Below are 22,501 nucleotides of genomic sequence, written 5' to 3'. Positions count from 1 at the left end.
TGTTTTCTTGCTTTCTAATCAGCAGTTTGCCTGATATGCTAAGTTTCTATCTGGAAAGAGCACAAATTCTTGTAGGCATCTAGGGCCAGACTGTGTAACTTACAAGCTGTCCCACATAGGGTGTTGGGGGCGTGGAGCTGTCTTGCAGGAGTGGCAGCTCTGGGAGTGATTTCACCTCCTGACTGTGAGAAATCCGTCAGCTACCTGGACATACAGAGCAAATTCACAGGATGCACTTTTTTTTTTTTAGCTCATTCTGCCCAGCACATCTGACCAGCTGCATGGGATGATGCAGCCAGGCAATGGCCTCATCTATTCAATATCCCCATATGGGTGACTTCTGCACATGGGAAAGTAGTCTCTGGGTATGTCTGCACTGCAGTCAGAGGGGTGACTGCAGCACATGTAGGTATATCTGAATTAACTTTCATCTAACTAGCTCAAACAGCAGCAGCCGGGAAGCTGCAGCAGCATGTGGCTTCCTCCTCCTCCTGCCCTGCCTCCTCCCACAATGAAGACAATCCCCTTATAACTGAACTTGCAAAACAAAAGTGGAATGAATTTAGATTTCATTTCCTCTCTGCTCTTTATGAGGCAACCAGAAAACTGAAGCTGCTGCTGCTCCACCTCCACCCAGACTCATCAGGCAAGTTGGTCTGCATTTGTGCCTGGCTGATTCAGGGGCCCAAGGCTCTACCACCTCCTTTCCTTGGAATCAGGAAACTCCCGGACGTGGTGGAAGTTAAAGTTCCAGCCTCACTGCTCGGTGTTTGGGGTAAAACGTTAATGTAAGGAGCTCACAGCCTGGAGGAGGAAATGAAACCATTCCTGCTTCTGTGAGTCAGGCAATCTAAGGGAGCAGCACCACATGTAATTGCCATTGGCACTGTGACTTCACAGCCCCTCCGTGCGCCAACCAATCCAGAGCACGTGATTAATACTCACAGACAGACATCTAGTTATCACTCTGTCAGGCCCAGGCTCCTACCACACACATCCCTCTCTGCCTTTCAGACAGGACGAAGCAGCAGTGCCGGCAGCAGAACAGGTAAATGCCAAGCACATAGAGAACATGGTTACGTCATAGGGTTTTGGTTTTGGTAATTTCTTACATTGTAAGGGGCTGTTTCTCTAACTGTGGTATAGAAACTATGAGGTTATTTATTTTCCTCTGGGAACTGAATTGACATGGCAGGAATCTTTGTGGTTTAACGAACAATGTTAAATGGACTGGGCCTCAAAGCCCCTCCCCTAATAAGTTGGTTCTTATTGTCTGCCTCTCTCTGACGTTTTTTTTAAATTAACGATCATTGTAGTGAAGAGACGATGTTTTAAATAAGTAAGACTAGTTCTTTGCCTTAACTTTTCTTTCTCAAGTTGTTAATGTGAGCTCTATGGGGCTGTGTTAAATCTACTGAAGTTAAAAAAAACCCAAAAAACAATCTTTAGCTTTTTGAAAACAGTACAGCCAAATACTACACAAGGAAATAGATACATAAATGTAGACTGTTAAAAGAGTGCTCTATATCAGTGGTTCTCAACCTTTCCAGACTACTGTACCCCTTTCAGGTGTCTGATTTGGCTTGCATACCCCCAACTTTCAAACTGATTTAAAAACTACTTGATTATAAAATCAGACATAAAAATACAGAAGTGTCAGAGCACACTATTACTGAAAAATGGTTTACTTTCTCATTTTTACCATAGAATTATAAAATAAATCGATTGGAATATAGTTATTGTACTTGCATTTCAGTGGATAATATACAGAGCAGTATAAACAAGTCCCATCTGTGTGAAATGTTAGTTTGTACTGACTTCTCTAGTGCTTTTTATGTAGCCTGTTGTAAAACTAGGGAAACATCTAGATGACCTGAGGTACCCCCGGAAGACCTCTGCGTACCCTCAGAGGTACATGTACTTCTGGTTGAGAATCACTGCTCTGTATCTTTGAATGTGTAAATGGACAGTTAATAGAGAAGGTGCCAGTAGATGGCACTCAAGAACAGAAAGCATAGTTCTTGGGTTCTGAAGGATCAATGAAACTTCTTGTGTGTTGCAAATGGCTTCCTCTTGCAGCTGTTTGCACTATTTCTTAACACAAGCCTGATTCTGATTTCGCACAAGTTTTACTCTAGTATAATTCTAAAAAGACTTCAGAGACATTAAGTTCTGATTTACAGCATGGTAAATGAAATCTGGCTTATGATACATCTTACAATTCCCCCTCAACTGTCACACTTTTGAAATGCCAGTATAGTATAATCATTTTGTCATTACTGTATATAATCTACTAAAACAGTTTTCAGAGATTGATAGTTACAGAGGATGTACTTTTCTAAGGAATAATAATAATAATATTAATAAACAACACATGATTATTATTTATGTGTTTAGACTTATTTTCAACCCAAGGGGACTTTGTTGCCCAAATCCCATTCACATTAAATAGGAGTTCAGTGCCTGACTCCTTTCTGTTTCTTTGAAAATCCCAGCTTTAAAGCACAAGGATTGATTAGGCCTTATCAGGAGCACATCTGAGGAACCCACAGCATATTTATTTCTTTTTCCAGTCCTTTGCTGAAGGACATATAGTGCAGTGGCACAGAGCAGTGTTCTTTTCAAGCTCCAGTATTCTAATAAAATCCTAAGGAATGTTGTAATATACCTGGAATAGGGAGTGGCTCCAGAAGTGTATTTTGTTTAATGTACCCAATATATTAGACACAATGAAGGCATTAACTCATTAAGGCATATAAATGAGTAAAGTTTTATGATAAATCAATTCTGATGGCTCATGATGTTGACACTGTCAACATCTGCCTTTAACATTCCATCTGTTATTCCATTTGTACAGACTGTGTCAGATTCACTGATGCATGGTGACTCACTTGGGCCTCTTTGATGCTGCTGCAGCAAAAAGCCAGGAGTAAGAGCTGATTGGACAAAGCAGTACAGAGCATACTGGCTAAATTCCCCTCCCTATACCCAGGGCCGCCCGAGGGGGCGGGCAAGTGGGGCAATTTGCCCCAGGCCCCGCAGGGGCCCCCACAAGAGTATTTTGGGGCCCCTGGAGCGGGGGCCCCCAGAGCTTCTTCCGCTCCCGGTCTTCGCCGGCAGGGGGTTCTTCCACCCTGGAGTGGAAGGACCCCCCGCCGCCGAATTACCGCCGAAGCAGGACTGCCGCCGAAGTGCAGCTGGGTCTTCGGCGGTAATTCCGTGGTGGGAGGGGGGTGTCCTTCCGTTCCGGGACCCACTGCCAAAGTGCCCCGATGACCCGTGGTGGGGGCCCCCCAGCGCCGAATTACCGCCGAAGGCCCGGCTGCACTTTGGCGGCGGGTCCCACTTTAGCGGTAATTCGGCAGTGGGAAGCCCCCGCCGCGGGTCTTCAGGGCACTTTGGCGGTGGGTCCCGGAGTGGAAGGACCCCCTGCCACCGAATTACCGCCGAAGCGGGGGCCCCCCACTACCAAAGACCCCAGGCACCCGGAATCCTCTGGGCGGCCCTGCCCATACCCTATGTTTCATTTCAGGCTGAAACCTGCCTGTAATGTTTTTACAAAATACAAACATTAATTGAATTAACTGTTTGTATTATTAAACGCCCCAAACCCCAGGCTCACAAGAAGAAGGGAAATCTTATTTCAAGTAATTTTATTCCTTTCTCCCTTAGTATTTCATTCAATTTGACCGAATTCAATACTCTGACTTATACATATATCAGCATAAAATTGCCATTATTTAAAGTGAAAAATATTCCACCCAGAATGTTAAAAGCATTGTTTCATCAAAATATCAGTTCTGCTTCTCCTCTTACTAGTTTTAGTCCATTTACACTGCTATGAGTTGGAATCAGGCCCATTGTAGTTGAAAATTATTTTAATTCAAGAATTAATGGTTTCATGTGTAAGTTTTTAGTTCTTTTCTAATCTGCACACAAATAACTATATTAAAGTAACATTAAGGCCTTGGCTACACTTGAGAGTTACAGCGCTGGTGGTATCTCCGTGGCTACAGCGCTGCATGTACTCCACCTGCACGAGACGAATAAAGAGAATAGCACTGCTGCTGCAGCGCTGGGGTGCCAGTGTAAACAGGGAATAATCTTAGTACGCTGTAACTGACCTCCGGAAGCTTCCCATAATGCTTTTAAGTAAAGATTACTGTCTTTGTTTTGTTGTGATGCCTCTGTTTGTTTTGTTGTCAACTCCGGGCTCCTGGAGCTGCTTATCTAAAAAAAAAAAAAAAACACAGCTCCTGTTTGCTGTGACTAGGCAGGCAGGGGGGCTCCCTTTGGAACACCCACAGCTAGTGTTTGCTTGAGGAGAGAAGCAGTGCGGTGGGTGGGAGGGGGGGAGGGTCCGTTTCGGAGCGGCTGCTTATCTGGTCTGTGAGGAAAAAAAGCTGTTTGCTTTCAGTGAGTAAGGGGGAGGGGGTCGGAACTTGCAAGGCAGCGTGCTGACACAGTGTCAGCTCCAAAAATCCACTCTCTCTCTCTCCCCCACGCTCCCTGTCACACTCCACCCCCACCCACCCTTTTGAAAAGCACGTTGCAGCCACTTGAACGCTGGGATAGCTGCCCATAATGCACCGCTCCCAATGCCGCTGCAGATGCTGCAAATGTGGCCACGACAGTGCGCTGGTAGCTGTCAGTGTGGCCAGACTGCAGCACTTTCCCTACTCAGCTGTACGAAGACAGGTTTAACTCCCAGCGCTGTACAGCTGCAAGTGTAGCCATACACATAGTTGCAAAGTCAAGTGCTCAGAAGTTAGGAAATACCAGAACTAAGGTTGCCTGTGCAACCTTAATGCTGCCCCCCATATATATATATATACGGTATACACTCTTAAATTACTTGATCACATACTCTCTTCCCCCACAAGACCCTTACCTCATTTCCTTCCCTCCCTCCAGCTTCCAGTTGCAGACCCCTTACCCAGCCAGTTCCAATTCCTTTCCCCTCTCCATTCCCAGTCTCACTGGACTCCTTGCTGCAGTCCATTCCTCTCCCTCCCCTGGGTCCAGTTCTTGTCCATTCCAATCAGACTGCTTCCTTCTCCATGCTGCCTGGTGCCAGTAGGGGGTTCACTAAGCACACAGAAGGAGACAGGGTTCCTGCGCTCAGTTCTCATCCCCAGCCTGGCCCAGAGCAGCCTTACAGTTTCACCCCTGTCTTGGGCTGGAGCATGCTCAATCACTTGTGTGGGGATAGTCTGTTCACTGCTTGAGCATGCTCAGAGTGGATGGAATTAGGGATCTTAGCTGCTAAAAATCTAATGTCTCTAGCGAGCATGTGCGAACGATAATTTTTCAAAAGTTTCCAACTTGGCCAAATCCAGGAAGCAATTCACAGGCACAGTGAGAGGCATAGCCCTGATACACAGGCAACCTCCTGCTAAGTTTCAAGTCCCTGCTCCATTCATGGGGGTAATAGAGCTGGTTCAAAGAAAAGATTGCCAGAATTTTTTTAACATGGGAAAACTATGTATTTTCCCCTAGCTTTGTTCTCAGAAATGGCTCAAGTGTTTTGGCTGCAATTTTCCAAAAAGTTCAACTGGAGGCAGACACCTGGTATGGAAAATTTCAGTTTGGCAAAGTTATAAGCAACTGAAAACTGGATCTTATCTGGGTTGTGTCAGGCTACCAGCCCCATCTATAATGAACGGGGCATTACTGAAATCAGTGGGGCATTCTGGTTAAAAATTGATGTTACAATGTGACCCAGGGTGAAGTGAAAAGTGTTCACCTGTGTAGCCAGAGTTCAAGGTTCTATATTTTACCTGCGCCAATTTCTACTGTTAAACAGAGCAGAGCTGCATTTCTCTAAATCCCTGTGCTTCTTTGGAAACTCATAGTATCGTTACCTGGAATAATAACTTGAAAGCACTCCAGAGATCATTAACTAATTAGCTTGCGCAGCACACCTGAGAAGTAAGTAAGTATTATTTTAGGTTTAGTCTTAAAGTGGTTAAGTGACATGCTGAAGGCCACACAGTGAATAAATGGCTAAGCAGGAATTCAAACGGAGGCCTTCACAACTCATAGCACCTTGCTCATTACTCTAGGAAAACACATAGAACTCTGAATCTGGGGAAAAATCTGGCAAAGTGAAGATATGTTTTATTTCAAGACTTAAGTTCAGTTCACCTCGACAGCATTAATTTCCTGAATACATTAGCAGAGTTTCCCATATCCTCACTGATCTACCTATTTCCAGTTTAAGGAATGACAGCTCTCAAGTGAAGATTGATCACTCTGTTTAATGAGGAGGAATTATCATTAAGTTACTCACATCTATGGAAAAATCATATAATTTTTTGTTGCTATTATAAAAATATTTAACGATTGAGTCAGGAGTTCCTATATTTTTACTCATGACGACAATAACTAGTTCTTTCATAATACCCAGGCCATAATCCTGCTGCACTCACTCAGGTGAACTCCCATTGACTCAAAGGGAGTTTTGCCTAAATGATGGCTACAAGAATGCAATCCCTGCGTGATTTCAGAATTCTAAGTGCTGTAATGTTCTAAGTGCTGTAATGATGCACTCTGTCTGCATGGAAGCACATTGGGGAAAGCACGGAGAAGCTCATGCTCATTTTAAAATTCTGTTCTTACAGACACAGCAATGGACAACTTGAACTTCTCACTTCCAGTCCTCACCAGAAAACAACAAGGTAACGTAAAGGGAAACATGGAGGCCGAGGCCTGCGGCAATGCCACACCACAACCTATGTCCTAGCTTTTGTTGTGCTGGCCCCTGAAAGCTCAGAACTTGGTCCTTCTGAAAATATGCCTTGGTCCATCCCCTCCCCACTTGTAAAAGACCTATGGGTCAGGCAGCAGATGGGCACCACTTCAGGCTGAGACACTTGCATTTATTCTGGTTTCGCTTTGGATTTTTTTAAACTCTTCTATTTGGCAATTAACGCAGCTGAGGGGACGGGATTCTCCCTCACATCCAGGCCTATGTGCACTGCAGCAGGATGAACTCCTCTATCACACACATGGCATTGCACAGGCCCAGAGCCACCCGCAAGCCCCAGTGTGACTCTGGGACACGAAGCTCCTCACAGACAGCCCCCTGAGTTGCCTACATTACCCTGGGGGTATTTTTGGCCCCAGTCAGCCCAGACTCCCCAGAACTCAAAGATGGCTTAAGGCAGTGGTTCTCAAACTTGTGTACTGGTGACCCCTTTCACATAGCAAGCCTCTGAGTGTGACCCCCCCCCAATAAATTAAAAACACTTTTTTCTATATTTAACACCATTATAAATGCTGGAGGCAAAGTGGGGTTTGGGGTGGAGGCTGACAGCTCACGACCCCCCATGTAATAACCTCGTGACCCCCTGAGGGGTCTTGACCCCAAGTTTGAGAACCCCTGTCTTAAGGCCACCTCTGCCCTCCATTCTGTGGTGCTGTGCGGTGTGTGTCTTGCGCCACCAAGAGGCACAGCCCAGGAACTCATTCATTATATTTGCCAACCTACGAAGAGATTAAGGAAGAGAACAAACAATGAAAGAAAAACATGAAATCTCCATGGGAGAAATCAAAAGCGTACTGTGTCATCCTGGAAGTTTGTCCATCTGGGATCCTGTTGCAGCCATTCCTCCTTACAGATAGGTGGGAACATTCTTTCATTTGAGGGTTCAGTGTTCGGAAATCAGAATCACACCTACTCTATATGCCACAAATGCAGCTCAACAGTCAGGGCCTAGCTTTAATCAGGTTTTGCTCCCTTGCTATTCTGAGCACAACCCCTCCTACTCTAAGGGTACATCTACATTGCAATTAAAAGCCTGTGGCTGGCATGCACCAGCTAAATCAGGCTCATTGGGCTCACGCTGCGGGGCTGTTTAACTTCAGTGTTGATGTCCAAGCTCAAGCTGGAGATCATATTCTAGGATCCTGGGAGGTGGAAGGATGCCAGAGCTCGGGCTGCAGCCAGTGACAGAATGTGTACATCACAATTAAACAGCCCTGCAACCTGACCCTTGTGAGCCCGAGTCAGCTGGCATGGGCCAGCTGAGGGTGTCTAATTGCAATGTAGACATACCCTAAGTGGGCTCATGCAGTCACCCAATACTCCCTGATTAGCAGATTCACACCAGTACCTTTTGATACCCACTCTGTTTTGGCCACAGCCTCTAGCATTACAAATATTTTCTCTTCTTCCTCCAATGAAACGATAGCATTGCAAAGGTACCAAGACTGTTATCAACTTATGAGATTCTCTCATTGAGTAATGGCAGACCATGCATTTCTTTATGCCATTGTTGTTTTCATACCAACTGATCAAATGTTACGCCTTTTCCTAGAAGCCAGACATGCTACAGGGACCTATGTCCATTACCAGAGCTATGTAAGAGCATGACAGTAACTCCTCATCACAAGACCGTCCTGTATGCACCTTCTTTAATTGTATAAATATCTTTTTCCCAGACATTTTTCAGAAAGCTTTTGCTGCTGATGCTGATTACTTGGAAACATCTGAGAAAATGAACCAGTCCTTCTGGGAATTGTTAATAAAATGTTTAGCCACTGTTAACCCAGCCAGCCTGACCACTGAAGAAACACACAATGTAAGTTACTAAGGGAACCTCATTTTCTTTTGTTCTTTGTAAAATATTAAGTATTTCCTTATTGGCAGCAGGGTTTTGCTTGTCCACTGTTCTTTGGGAGAATAAAATGTAGAGCCTGAGTCTCGTTTATGCTAAAGTTCCTTTATGCTTGCCACAGCTGCATAAAGGGGCCGTGGTGTTAAAGAGAATCAGGCCCAAAGTTCTCATTTATTTTTATTGCTGCAGTTGTGAAGAAATTAACTTTAAAAAATGTTAGCTCCCCGGTGTATTCCTCTGTATCTATTCACCTGCTTTCTTTGCAGCAAGGACACTAATGTTGAAGTTGTAAGATAGCGTTGCAAGCTATTCAGATGATCACATGTCCATTCAAGACCCTTGTACACTATTTCTCCAGTCCTGCGACTCAGCCACAGAGTAGGATGAAAAGTTTGATGCTATTACACCATGCCACAGTGATTGCTTGTGGGGTAGTTCAGTGAAAGCAGCATGGGCTAGGGGGTCTGAGCACTGGACCACATTTCCCCTTCTGTAAAGTAGGGATATTATTGTGCTTTCCCCAGGTGCATTGTGTGATGCTTATGATAAGTGCTTGGTTTTTTAAGTAGGCCTGTTGGATGTGTACTTACCTTTCTTTCAGCTCCTTAACAGAGGCATAAACTCATCTGATGAACGTGCAGCCTCCTTGAAGACCATAGGAAAAAAAGGAGTTAATGCAATGGTTGTGCTTTATCTGCTGCTAAAGGTGAAAGATCTATCTGCCTACAGAGAGTTGCCCAGCTCCAAGAAAAATGGTGATTATTAATTTGTTGCACATCCGTCCAGACCAAATCTGGCATGTAGACAAGGAGTAATAGCTCTGTTTTGTTAAAAATGGCTATAGCCAGACTAGGGCTTTAGTTTTATTTCAAAACACTGAAATGTGTTGGGGGAGGGAATAGAAGTGAATTACAGTAAAGTGAACAGAGAAAGTGCTTAGAAAAACGTATTGCCCAGATGATGATGGGAGCCAAATAGACAGAAGCTGTGATGGGCTGGATCACAGAAACCCCCTTGGGACTGCCAGCTGATGTGCTGAGACTACTTCCAACCCATTTTCCCTGCCAGCTTGGGACTTCAGTGCCCTGCCTGGTTCGAGCCAGACACGCTTGCCTGCTACAAACCCACACCCAGGTCTGAACCATGTCCCCCAACAGCTGCAGGCTTAACTGAAAACAGCTTAAGAAGTGTTCCTGTCTCTAACACTCAGATGCCCAGCTCCCAATGGGGTCCAAATCCCGAATAAATCCGTTTTACCCTGTATAAATCTTGTACAGGATAAACTCATAAATTGTTCGCCCTCTATAACACTGATAGAGAGATATGCACAGCTGTTTGCGCCGCTCTCCCCCCTCAGGTATTAATACTACTCTGGGTTAATTAATAAGTAAAAAGTGATTTTATTAAATACAAAAAGGAGGATTTAAATGGTTCCAAGTAATAACAGACAGAACAAAGTGAATTACCGAGCAAAATAAAATAAAACACGCAAGTCTAAACCTAATACGGTGAGAAAACTGAATACAGATAAAATCTCACCCTCAGAGATGTTTCAGTAAGCTGCTATCACAGACTGGACGCCTTCCAGTCTGGGCACAATCCCTTCCCCTGGTACAGCCCTTGTTCCAGCTCAGGTGGTAGCTAGGGGATTTCTCGTGATTGCCACCCCTTTGTTTTGTTCCACCCACTGATATATCTTTTGCGTAAGGCGGGAATCCTCTGTCCCGATCTGGGACAATAGCTGACGTATTGATCAAATTAGCAGTGCACTGAGCTGCCATATTGGGCAGACAGCTGTGCTGATCTGGTGGAAATCTTTTAGCAAAATTTGCCATTGTGAGTCAGGTGATTCTGTGTGCCTCATCTGATTTCCCTGGGAAATTTGATAACATGGCTAATTTTGAATAGAAAATGTACAGAATTTGGAGTTTTGATCTTTGAATCTGAAAGCCTGGTTTTGCTTGGGATAGGCCCTTTTCCCATTCAAATAAGCCTATTTCTGAGCCAAAAACTTACACAGTATGGCAGGTTTGGGGGAGATGTGAGCCCACATTCAAGCAGGGGCAGCTCTATGTATTTTGCCACCCCAAGCACGGCAGTCAGGAGGCTTTCAGTGGCATGCCTGCAGGAGGTCTGCTGGTAACACGGATTTGGCAGTGCGCCTGCGGGAGGTCCGCCAGTCTCGCGCCTTCTGCGTATCCGCTGCTGAAACCGCGGGACCGGCGGACCTCCCACAGGCATGCTGCCAAAGGCAGCCTGACTGCCGCCCTCACGGCGACCAGCAGGCCGCCCCCCGTGGCTTGCTGCCCCAGGCATGCGCTTGGTGCGCTAGTGCCTGGAGCTGCCCCTGCATTCAATGAGTTATGAAAGAACACGAATTGCCAGTAGCTTTGCCTTTTGCTGAACCTATTTCACCACCCTCTGTTAGGACCGTGGAGGAGGGACTGTTCATCTTAGGGTCTATTTACACTTGGAAATTTACCAAAATAGCTGTTCCAGAATAATTATGTCCTGATTATTAAGATACATTCATGAAGGCTGAAATTCATCCTTGTGTAGGGGGCCTATGTCCCACCCTCCCCCAAATCCTACTTCAGAACAGAATGGTACTGATAGGGCAGGGACTGTCTTTTTGTTCTGTGATTGTACGGTGCTCAGCAAAATGGAAGCCTGGTCCGTGACTGGGCCTCCTTGGCATTACTGTAATACAAATACATCATAACTGGATACATAGGCCTTGTTCAGGATCTCTGTGCAGCATTACATTTAAACCCCAAAAGAATTACCTAAAATACACCAGTGAGTGCCAAGAACCCCCACTCCTGGGAGTGTCTGGAGATCCCAAGACCACCCGCTTCTTTGGAAAATTTTCTCTGGAAACATTTTCCAAATGCCTGCAACCCAGTTCGCAGAGCCCAGAAGAGTTTAGCAAGCACAGCGTTTAGAGCTCTGTCTTATGCCGACAAGAGGATGTTGGTGGTGCAGCGTAATTTGAGAGGGGCAATGAGACATCAAGATTATAATAGGAAAATAGCAGCCCAGAAGTTGGTGAACAATCAAGTCCTCCAACAAAACCACCCCTCTTGTTCTACTTGTGTCTGCTTCTGGGCAATGTGAATTTTCATTGGAGTTGGCAACATGGACATGGTAAAGCCCATGCCAAGATGTCTTGGGCTCCCACCACAGCAGCATTTTAAACGTTTTTTAAAATTGTGGCATTAAGCATTTGAACACTTGTCTATTTCATGCTTTTGCTTGTGTTACTTGCAGTGCTGTATGTGCACTAGCAAGCAACAAAATGTTAAGATTTGATTTTCCAGGAGGAGCTCCATTGTTAATAATGCATGACCGTAAAGTAGGAAAACCTTAAATACTAGTTTTAAACAGCATATATTTTATGTCTGCATTTTAACAGATGAAAAATTGAAACTACTTCAGGAATTGGAAAAAAGTTTCACATTTTCACAAGAAGAAAGTGAGGTTGAAAGATCACCTCAGGAGCCTGCAGAGACACAACCACGAGGTACAGAGAGAGTTCGTCTTGCTTTCACTTGCAATTTAATGGTAAAAAAATTTAAATTATTGGTAGTCTGACTAACGGCTCAGATATTTATACAAGAGAATCCTGTGCCAGTTCTGCAGGGATTAAAAAACCTCTGAAATAATAAACTATGCAAAATTGAGATGTCAAAAGAGCAACATCTTTAGATTCACCAGGTGCAGAAGAGTAGCTATCAGTTTCCAATGGAGAGGTGGCATTTGGATACTGATAGTCACTATAGACACAAGGAGCAGATCGAAGTCTCTGGGACTAGGGATGGGATGATGAAAGGCAGGCAAGCAAGAGAACAGAGGAAGTAAGAAGCTGGTGCTATGGTTGTGGAAGGTAGTAGAGGCAAGCTGCTGAGGGAGGGAGTAATGAAGGAGGACAGAGAGCACTGCAGACAGGGGGATGGGATGGTGGTAGAGGGGAGATGCAAGTAGGAGACACAGCACTGGGGTTAGGACGAGTGATAGGAAGCAAACAGGCCACAGTAGGACAAAGCCAATATGCACCATACAGATGTCATGTGCCAAAGTCTGGCGTCCAGGTAGCCATTTAAATATTTGTATCTTTTTCCATTTTGGAATGACACAGACACAAATACCAGAAAAATTCCTCTAACCCCTTCTACAAGCCTGAATCCATTATTCAATGCTCTAAAGATTTCTCACTTGAGGAGTGTGATGGGGTCCACTCACCACAGCAGCACCTCCAACTGGCCGTCATGGTGTTTAGCTCTGCCAGCCAGTGCACTCTCTCCTGTCATCCTCTCCATCTGGAGACCCACCTCAGTCCAAGTACTCCAGCATCCTCTTCATGACTCAGCCCTCTGTCTGCATCACCCACTGTTTCCCTCTTTCAGGGATGGGTACCGCTGTTCAATAGTCAAGCCACTTCCACAGTGGCGAATAGGGGGGAATCCAGCCCTGCCCACTGCTCTGGGTCCCAACCCAGAGATTCTGTAGATAGCAGCCTATTGCTGCATCTCTTTAACTTCCTTCAATGCTGCTTCAATTCCCTGGGCCACTTCCCTATGACCCCAGCACCTTCTTCACCCTCTTCTCAGGGCATTCAGCCAGCAAGTCCCAGCAGCTAGCCAGAAGCTGCCTCCTGATCCACCAGTCTCTGCCAGCAACTACTCTGTCTAAGGTGCTACCCTTGCTGCAGCCTGCTAGGAGCATAGTCCTCACTCCTTGGGCTCCCACAGCAACTGCCCTGCTCTGCCCTGCAGCTCCTTTTGTACTAGCCTGCTGGGCTCTGATTGGCTGCTCCATGCAGCCTCCCTCCAAGTGGCTGCTTCCTGCAGAGCCTCCCTAGTCTGTCAGGAGGCCTCACCTCGGCGGCTCCTTTCTGGGATCAGATGTGGCAGGTCCATGAGGCCACCATTAACCCCTTCCACTCTGGTGTGGGGTGAGCACCCCATCACAAGTAGGTTAGAGATTTTAGCAGCTTAAAAAGATATTGTAACAAGAGAGCTTTAATGATGTATCAATGCACATCCTGTTCATAAAGATACATTTCCATGCATAACAACATTGACTTTTCCCAGATTTCTTGCCAAGTGAATGCTCATATGCCTGCACTCTTCAAGGTGTTCATGATGTGTGCTGAAACCAGTGCTAAGGCACCTCACAAAGTAGTTTAAAGAACATACAGAAGTAGCTTCTAATAGCTATAATATGTCACTATCATTTCTTTCCTTATTAGCCACCAGTGCTGGCAAGAAAAAAGTCTCTGTGGCAACAGTGAAGCCAATTTCTCACAACCAAAGTCAGGAAGACCAAGACCATGAAAATCAAGATGGAAGTGGTATGCAAATAAGTCTTTCTTTCCCATAGGGGGCCCTATTATCATTAACTTTCTAGCACCCAGGACCAAGTGAACTGTATTTTAAAGGTGAAAAAGAAAAATAACTAGGTGGCTCTTTATACAGCTGTGTGAAAAAACATGAACTCTATTACTGCAACTTTCTGGCCAGCTGCTGTATTCCGGCAGTTACTGCTGATCTTTCTCCTATCCAGACTTCTCTAAAGGCAGCTATGAAACAAAGGTCGTTTAGAATGATCACTGTATTTAAAGGGCCCGGACCGCCCAACACATATCCAAATGGTCTTTATTATATTATGGCCAAAACAAATAAAGTTTTTGTGCCATCTTTTCTGATATTGCTGAACTATTTTTCATTAAGCCTGATGAGACTAGAACTATTTTTCTCTACACAAATACTGATCAGGAAGATTCAGAGGCACAGGACACCGAAGCCTAGCTATTCGAGGTGGGGTGATATAACAATAGTGTTATTTGTTTAGTGGTGGCATCCATAGGCAACAAAACGGGGGATACACTTCTAGCATTGTTTTGTTTCCACCCAGACAGGTATATCTTAATGTTCTACAAGCAGTGTTAATTGTGCGCACATGTTCTATCTGGCCACAGCCTCTTCAATCATTCTGTTCCTGACGGGAGCAGGAATCTATGTGGTTACACAGACCACATTGCCTAAACTGCAGGCCCTGGCTTGGAAAACCCCTCCACCTCTCCCGTCACAGAGAAGGTGCATCAGAGGTTTTGGGAGAGCCAGAAGCAGGACAGAATGCTTCCACTCTGATCTCCCTGTGGCTGCGCTTCTTGTGCCACATGCATAAGAACAAACACCAGCCAGCGCTTGGTTGTAGAAAGGGACGATGATGATAAAATAGTAATAACCATAGCACATATGCTTATCTCTAAACTTTTTGAGATGTTTGCATAGTAAATCATTAATATTAGAGCTGAGCCTGGAATGCAGTACCAGGTCTAAAGCCCTTCCCCTCCAGAAACATGGGAGAGCTCCCATCTGGATCTCAACTTTTTGTTGATTTCAGTTCATACCTAAGGTAACGGTTGGGCAGAGACAGCTACTGAAATTCATCTAAAGAGTTCAAACACAAATGACAGGCATCGTTTATAGTGTCCATAGTCAGCGCCCCCGGAACTGATTTGAGGAATATAACTACAGTCAATGCACTGTTTTTTGTTCTCAGGACTTTTCCTTCCCTGTAAAAGAAACCACAAAGCAAGTACAGTCCAGATACAGAGAATGTGTGTGATAGCCACATACAGATAGTAACATCCATCAGCCCGTAGTAATGGACCATGAAATGTAAAAAGTTAAAGCTTTTGTCATTTAACGAACCATTCTAAATGTCTGTTGAGTCTGATTCAATAGCAGCATGTTTAGATTGACATAATGAGCTATAGTTTGTCACACAGGAGTCTCATAGTACAATAGAACTCCATCATCTAATGCAGGGACTAGGATATAGGAGCCTTTAAATATTATTTACTTTCAGTTGCTGAGTATTGTTATGTATAAATTACTTTCCTTTAGAAGCTAAGCTGCATAACTCACAACGAAGATACTAATTTTAAAGACATGGGGCTCAATTCTGCCTTTAGTCACACTTGTGCAAGTGTACTGATTTCAGTGGGATTGTATGCATATGACTGAAGGCAGAATTGGGCCCTCAATGCTTGCTAATTGGATGGATATTAATCTACTGTATATTTGTGCAATATTTTAGGTGCACCGGGAGAGGTTGTCCCCTATAATGAATCAGGTAAATTCTCACAGGTTACCACCCTCAGCAACTTCACATGGATGGAAACAGACTTTTGTAATGGAAAGGTTTCTAATAGCTGGCCGACAACCTAGTTATTGTAAAAGAATAACTGCATGCTTATAAATGTGCTGTGTCAATGTGCCTATTTTCCTGGAGTGCCATTAGTCTGGCTTTAGACCTGGATATAGTGTGGAGACTACATTCCTAGCTTTGTTTGAGCTCTTCGTGGTATTTGACAGACGTCAGACATCGATGCTGATTTTTATTACATCTTTCAGCCACCTTTTGTACAGCTGATGAGGTGCTAGTGACTCATTGGTTATAACAGCCAGGAGTGGATAGGATCCCTATACAACATTTTTGTTCATTCCTTTTAGGGAGGGACCCAGTGATTATGATGGACAGTTGTTCATTCTTCCCCAGGAAGCTCACATGTGCCAGGCTGTTATTTGATGCCTTGTTCAATGTGGCTATGAGACTGTGAGCTCTTTGGAGCTTGTTTTCAGTAAGGTGATGTGCTCAGCTCAGGTCTCCTTCTAACCTCACCCAGATCCTGCAGCATCCATGCATTCCAAAACCTTGGCTGAAATAGGATCCTGGGCGAAAGCCAAATGAAAATCCAGGTAGAGGCATTGCTAGGCAGAGGCAGCTTGGAGCCGCTCCCTGCAGTACACGGTGAATGGATGGAATGGAATGTGGCAGCAAGAGAAACGTCCTGACTAAAGGCCTGTGGGCACCCTGCTGCCGCACTGGGGATGCTGCAGCGGCTGAGCTGATTGCCCTCTTGTGTTCTCCACTTCATCCCTCCTGCTCCCTGGGCAGATCTGTCACATTAGTCAGCAACCAGGTTCTGAGAACAGAAATGCTGGAGGAGACTTCGCCATTTTGGGAGAATGCCTGCTCAACCGCTCCCCTCCACTGCAATAATTGGCAGGGGTTGGAGGTGGGTGGGGGGATAGGGGTTGCTGCCGCCTTGGAGGTAGTGGTTCTAGGAGGGAGTCCCTAAAGAGTGATCCATTGTTAACAGGACTGGGTAAGATGCCCGGAAGGTCTGGATAGTAAGGAGGAAATAAGCACATCTGAACATGCTCCCTGAATTCCCAGGTGAGGGCAGGGTCCCACGGTGCCTTTTCTACCATACCTTTGGTGGGCCTGGAGATGCTGCCTTTTTTCTCTGATGTGGACTTCACCAGTTACCCACACCTTTGTTACTTCCAGGCTAGACTACTTCCGTGCAGTCTACTGTGCGTAGGGCTAGCCTGGGGGTCACAGGAAATATTTGACTGGTACTGAACACTGCTGCCAACCTCATGTGTAAGTTAGATTGATACATACACAACACCTGTGCTCCATGCTGGGCTGCGCTCGCTTCCAATGGCAATTGTGGGGATTGGGTCTGAATTATAAATCCCTAAATCATCTGGGCCCCAGCTACCTCAAAGAAAGCAGTAGTCATAGCAATTGTGAACAGCCACAGTGTTTTTGCTACCTGCTCCTTGTGTTGAATTCCTAGGGTGCTGGAGGACCCTCATCTCTCACTTGCTCTGTCCTCTGGTCTGGACAGCCCCCTCCTCTGGTCTGGTGCCCTTTTCGATGTCTTTTTCCTCTTTTGAATCCCTAGATAGATTGTTATTTGTCCCTGGGTAGAGTGGGGAATAATCTCTTGTGCGCTCAGCTGTTGACAAAAGGCACATTGTTTCTAGTTGTAAATATGCATGTGCGTTGTAATGAAGGGTATCCCATGAATTGATTTTTGTTTTAAACTACAAGGGACTAAGTCCTAATATTTTGTTGCTTTTCAGAGATTGCAAGACGAGAAAATGCAACTGCTGCTGGTAAATATAAAAAAAAACAAACAGAGAAGTTCTGTTTTCCCTAGAGTATGGGTCCCTTTTCCTTCATGTATATTGTATTTCAGTAATTAACTTTGAGTACTGGAGAACTATTTGATCTCCAAACCCATGGTGAAATTCAGGGTTCATACAAAACCCACATGAACCAAAATTGCTGTGTTTTACACAACTGTTGTTATTAATAATTTGTATAACTATGGGTAAAATGAAATTCACCCCGTGCAATCATTTGTATGGTGAATTCAGCTGATCATAGGCAGACATAGCAGAGCTATAGCTTGTGATGATTTAGCCATGAAAATGTGTTTCGAGGGGGTTGCTTTAACCCTTGTTAAATGAACAGTGAATAGGAAAAGAAAAAAAATATCTTCTTGTCAAAACTCTTTGGTTTCAAAACTTGGCTGGAAATATGGTAAAATTGCCATTCCTTTCTGATTTCTTTCAGTCCATCCCTAGCACAAGCACAGTATCTCACAGTGGATTTTGGTAATTCTGCCTTCAGTCCTGGTCAAATTTCTAGTTATATATTCAAAACTTCTTTTAAGTCTCAAGCGATTTGAGTCAGTTTTTATTTTTTCCAAACAGATTCCCTGCTCCCAGATATAACTCTTAATTTTGGGGCTATTATAGAAAGACTTTGTCACAGTTTACCTATATTCCCCCTCCATGATCCTCTTTTAGGCTTCTAGCTCCCCAGCTGTCACTTCTCATGGGCGGAGAGTCGTGTCTCTCTTCCCCTGACTAGGGTATTTTCAGGCTGCACAGTTCCCTGTCTCCACTGTGAATTCTCTAGCTAGTCAGACTGCCTCAGCAGGCCAACTTTGCCTGCCTTCCTCAGAAGCTACAAACAGCATATTTTTTTCTGAGAAAGCACGTTTATTCTGAAGGTGAAAGTACTGCAGAGGAAAACATATTAAAACAATAAAAATCTGCGCACATGCTAAAAAGCTTACTAGAGATCATCCCAACTCAAACTAGGGTTCTGGCAGGTGAACAGTCCTTCAGATCCCACCCAGGGGTTTGCCTGTGGTTTCAAGTTCGTAACTGCCTTGGCTCAGAACAAGCACCCCCACTCCCATGAACCTGCGAGTCACTCCTTTATACAGTTGGGCCTCAGATTGTGTCCTCACGTAAAAGGTGCTCAGCAGCCAAAAGGGCCCCTTGGCAAAGCTTCAAAGGCTGAATACCTGCAAAACCAGAGGGGTTACATTTTCAGACACTTCCCTGTAGCAATTTCCTGGGAAGCCCACTTAACTTTAAAAGTTCACATGGTTCCAAATAGTCCTGTGAAGCACATCACACTTTCCTCCCTAGAGACATTACTTACAATCCCACACTAATGCATAAACATTTGCAGTTTTCATACAAGGAACTCTTGTGATACTTAAAGTTAAGTCAGTAAGATTTAACTTAATTCAGTAGGGTTTGTCCAGGTTATTGCGGGAAGTTGCCATATCTGTCACACACTTAATCATCAGATTACAACAGAGTCTATTCCACATCGTCATCATGATGAGTAATTTTTATTTATTCCATTATAGTAGCTGTAGCCCTAGAAAACAAATTTAAGACCTTAGGGCTCAAGTGGAAATGCCTTATTAGACAAAACTCTGGTTTACCTGGGTCTCAGTAGAGTCCTGAGATACTACTACTGCTTCAAGCTTGATAGGCTAGAGAGTTGAGGGACAGAGAAATGTCTGCTTCTAAGAGAATTATGTTTTGCTAATTCATGTGGTGTAATAATACAGCTCCTTCTAAATCATCACTATCAGTTAAAAGTTCTGTTTTGGGGTTTTGTTACATCTTTCTACAATCACTAATTTGATCTTTTTTGAAAGGCCCTTGTTAGTCTTTCCTGGGATCAATATTACAATGATTTTCAAAGCAAAATTAATTTCAGATGCTGAAAGTAAAGCAACCTCTCAAAATTTCTTTTACAGTTACTGTTGCACTAATAGTGGTGTCACTTTCCTCTAGCAGGTGAAAAGATTACTTATCTTCAGAGATGTCAAAGACAGTGGATAAGAATACGGAAAAATGGTAAGAATCTTCTTTTATTTAGCTGATCCCAAGCCTAGAGAATCTTGGGCCCAAGAAGAACCTGACCTGAGGGCTTTGGCTTCAGTTCAGCAAGGGACTTAAGCAGGTGCATAACTTGAAGCATGTGATTAATGGGGCTGCTCATGCTTCAAGTTATGCACATGCTTTTCACACTTCAGTCTAGTAGAACCACATAAGGCAACTGAGGTGGAAATAGAAATGATTTATTATGCTAACTGCTGTAGGTGAATATGTATGATCAAGGGCCATGATTTTAGTGATATAATTTCCTTTCTCTCTTATTTCAGATGTGTTCTTTCATTTTGTCATTCTTTGCTTTGGCATTGGAGCTGCACTAATTAGCTATTACCACTACAAAGGTAAGACAGGACTTTAGTGTAAGGATGAATTACTGTATTTTGGAAGACAGAGCAAAACCAAATACTTGTATTTATTTTATTCTCTTTAGACTGGACCATTTCTCTTGGTTTTGGTTTAATCACCTTTGCTTCGCTAGAAACCATCGGAATATATTTTGGTCTTGGTAAGTGTATTTTACAGTACCTAAGAAAACAAGCAGCTTTATATCAGTACCTGGGAAATGCAGAGTTTATACGATCATGTAAAAAACACAGATGTAGAAAAATGCTAATGGCTGAGATTACATAAAATATCACATCACATAATCCTCCCCCCCCCCCATTCAGAATTACATGCCGCACCTGGCGACACACTGACCTCTGACATTTGAAACGAGATGCTGACTCATTTTCCCCTGCTTACCAGTCACAAGTTCTCTGAAGATACAGACACACATTCTCCAGCAGTGGTTAAATAATACTATCCTCCCAACATCTAGCAAGGTGGAAGTACTCAGTTTGATTCTGTGAGGTGCTGGACAACCTCAACTCGCATTGAGAGGAAAGGCAGTTGAAGATGCTCAGCATACCTTGCAGGAATGGCTCTCCAAGCAGAAAACACTCAAATATTGCTTCTTGGAATAATAATTTTTTAAAAAAAGATCCTCAAATGATTTCATTGGGGAAAGAGCAGTTAACAGAAACTTAAGGTTTCCTGTTATATCACAGAGTAGTAGAAAGCTCCTTTCCTTATTTAATCATCGAATCATAGACTTTAAGGTCAGAGGGGACCATTATGATCTAGTGTGACCTCCTGCACAATGCAAGCCACAGAATCTCACCCACTCACTCCTGTATCAAACCTGTGTCTGAGCCACTGAAGTCCTCAAATATTAAGACACACGACAATTTGTGGAACTGTTTTGTTGGCAAGCAACTTTGTTCACAGTCAGTATTTTGTTAGCAATAGAACTGCAGAAGGACCTAGTTTAAACAATCAAACTGAAACACTTTATATATTTGTTGGGGACAAATATCACTCACCTCTCGCCCTTTGCTATTTCACTTCTTCTGTGTTGAAATCTAGCTGTCCTGAACAACTCCTGTATTTTTGTTTTTAAATAGTGCATCGAATTCACAGTGTCCTTGAGGGTTTCATTCCTCTGATTCAGAGATTCAAAATACCAGGTAACACCACATTATTGTTCAGTCTTATTCTCTGTGGGTATATTTCCTAGCTATCTCAGAGCACCCCATTTCTATTAGGGCCAGAGAACTAGTTCTGTTTTTAAAAAAGATTGTACTGTAGGCTATCGTTCATTCCTTGAGCCTATTTTATTTAGAAATTCATTTCTCTCAGTTGTGAGTGGCAGAGCATTTTCACATTCTTAATGTACTGTAGAGGACTGTAGTTACTTCTTGGCAATGTTTGAATGAGAAATATGACTGAGCTGGAACAAATACCTACTTTTTGGTCTTCATACAAGTATCAGCTAATGTCTAAGTATGAATCTGGACATGTGGCATTGTGGGGGAGTTTAATAATCAACCCAGTGGAGTTAATTTGAACAGAATTCTCCTGACAGTCCTGTTTTTTTGTATCATCGTGTAGGTATTAGAAAAGTTGACTGAAGAGAAGATTGAGAGTTCGACAAGTCTCTGGTTTCTGGATTGGTTGCACTAATGTGAATAAACCTGTTTTATGGTGGTCATAAAATCTAATGGCTATTATACAATATTGAAGCGTTAACCATAAAATGTGTTATTCTCTCCACTGGGGAATAAAAACCATGGTACAGTATGTCTATCCTTTCCTTTGACGTTTTGTGGCTCCGTGCAGCCAGTAAAATAGGCTGGGTTTAGGTTTATAAATTGATTTTAAGCTATTTGGGTAATACTGTACATCATGTTATTTTCCCCACCCATATAATCATGTCGGTTGCACTTGAGAAGTCTGATCCAAAGCCCATCGATGTCAAGGAATGACTTGCATAGATACTTCACTGAGCTCTGGATCAGGCTTTGGAAACCCTTGTGGGGTTCTTTTCCTCCCCCACATTCTGGGTCAGGTTTACTTTTCATGTTGCACCCACCTATACCTCCCTGCTAGCACCAGTGCTGATTGGAGCTATTCCCCTTTGGCTAGAGCCCTGCATTATAAGAGTGTTATTTGAGCATGTGGACTAGTCAAGGCTGTTTTTCAAAGCACTTCGTTAGCACCTTTCCTCAAAGAGGCGACCTTGGCGCTCAGAAGCTCTGCTTTCTTCACACCTTGTGAAACCATGAGCCAGGCAAACCTCACCTGCTTGCTTGAACACCAGCAGTACAATTACTTTGGATTAGATTAATTTATTGTAGCAGACCTTGATAAACTGTGCTTAGAATATAATGACTTGCAATGAAAGCCAGGTGAGATGTTACAGAGTGTATAGCAAAATGCAGAAATGTATTATTAGTGACAGCAAATTTAATTTCTCTTTCT

General features: G+C 43.8%; 1 protein-coding gene across 1 annotated transcript; it reads left to right on the top strand.

The window, feature by feature from the left end:
* The first annotated feature begins 606 nt into the window (after nt 1-606).
* TMEM40 (transmembrane protein 40) lies at nt 607-21,807 on the top strand. Its single transcript, XM_045024842.1, has 13 exons — nt 607-1,048; nt 6,624-6,680; nt 8,446-8,585; nt 9,223-9,376; nt 12,037-12,144; nt 13,873-13,974; nt 15,729-15,764; nt 17,570-17,602; nt 19,598-19,660; nt 19,969-20,040; nt 20,130-20,204; nt 21,145-21,207; nt 21,632-21,807. Exons 2-13 carry the CDS (start codon nt 6,632-6,634, stop codon nt 21,649-21,651), a joined length of 915 nt encoding a protein of 304 aa, XP_044880777.1. The 5' UTR covers nt 607-1,048; nt 6,624-6,631; the 3' UTR covers nt 21,652-21,807.
* The last annotated feature ends 694 nt before the right edge of the window (nt 21,808-22,501 follow it).

This window comes from Mauremys mutica, chromosome 7 (genome assembly GCF_020497125.1).
Source record: "Mauremys mutica isolate MM-2020 ecotype Southern chromosome 7, ASM2049712v1, whole genome shotgun sequence".
Lineage (NCBI taxonomy): Eukaryota > Metazoa > Chordata > Testudines > Geoemydidae > Mauremys > Mauremys mutica.
The sequence above is the reverse complement of the archived record's forward strand: the minus strand, read 5'-3'. Positions and strand labels throughout refer to the sequence as shown.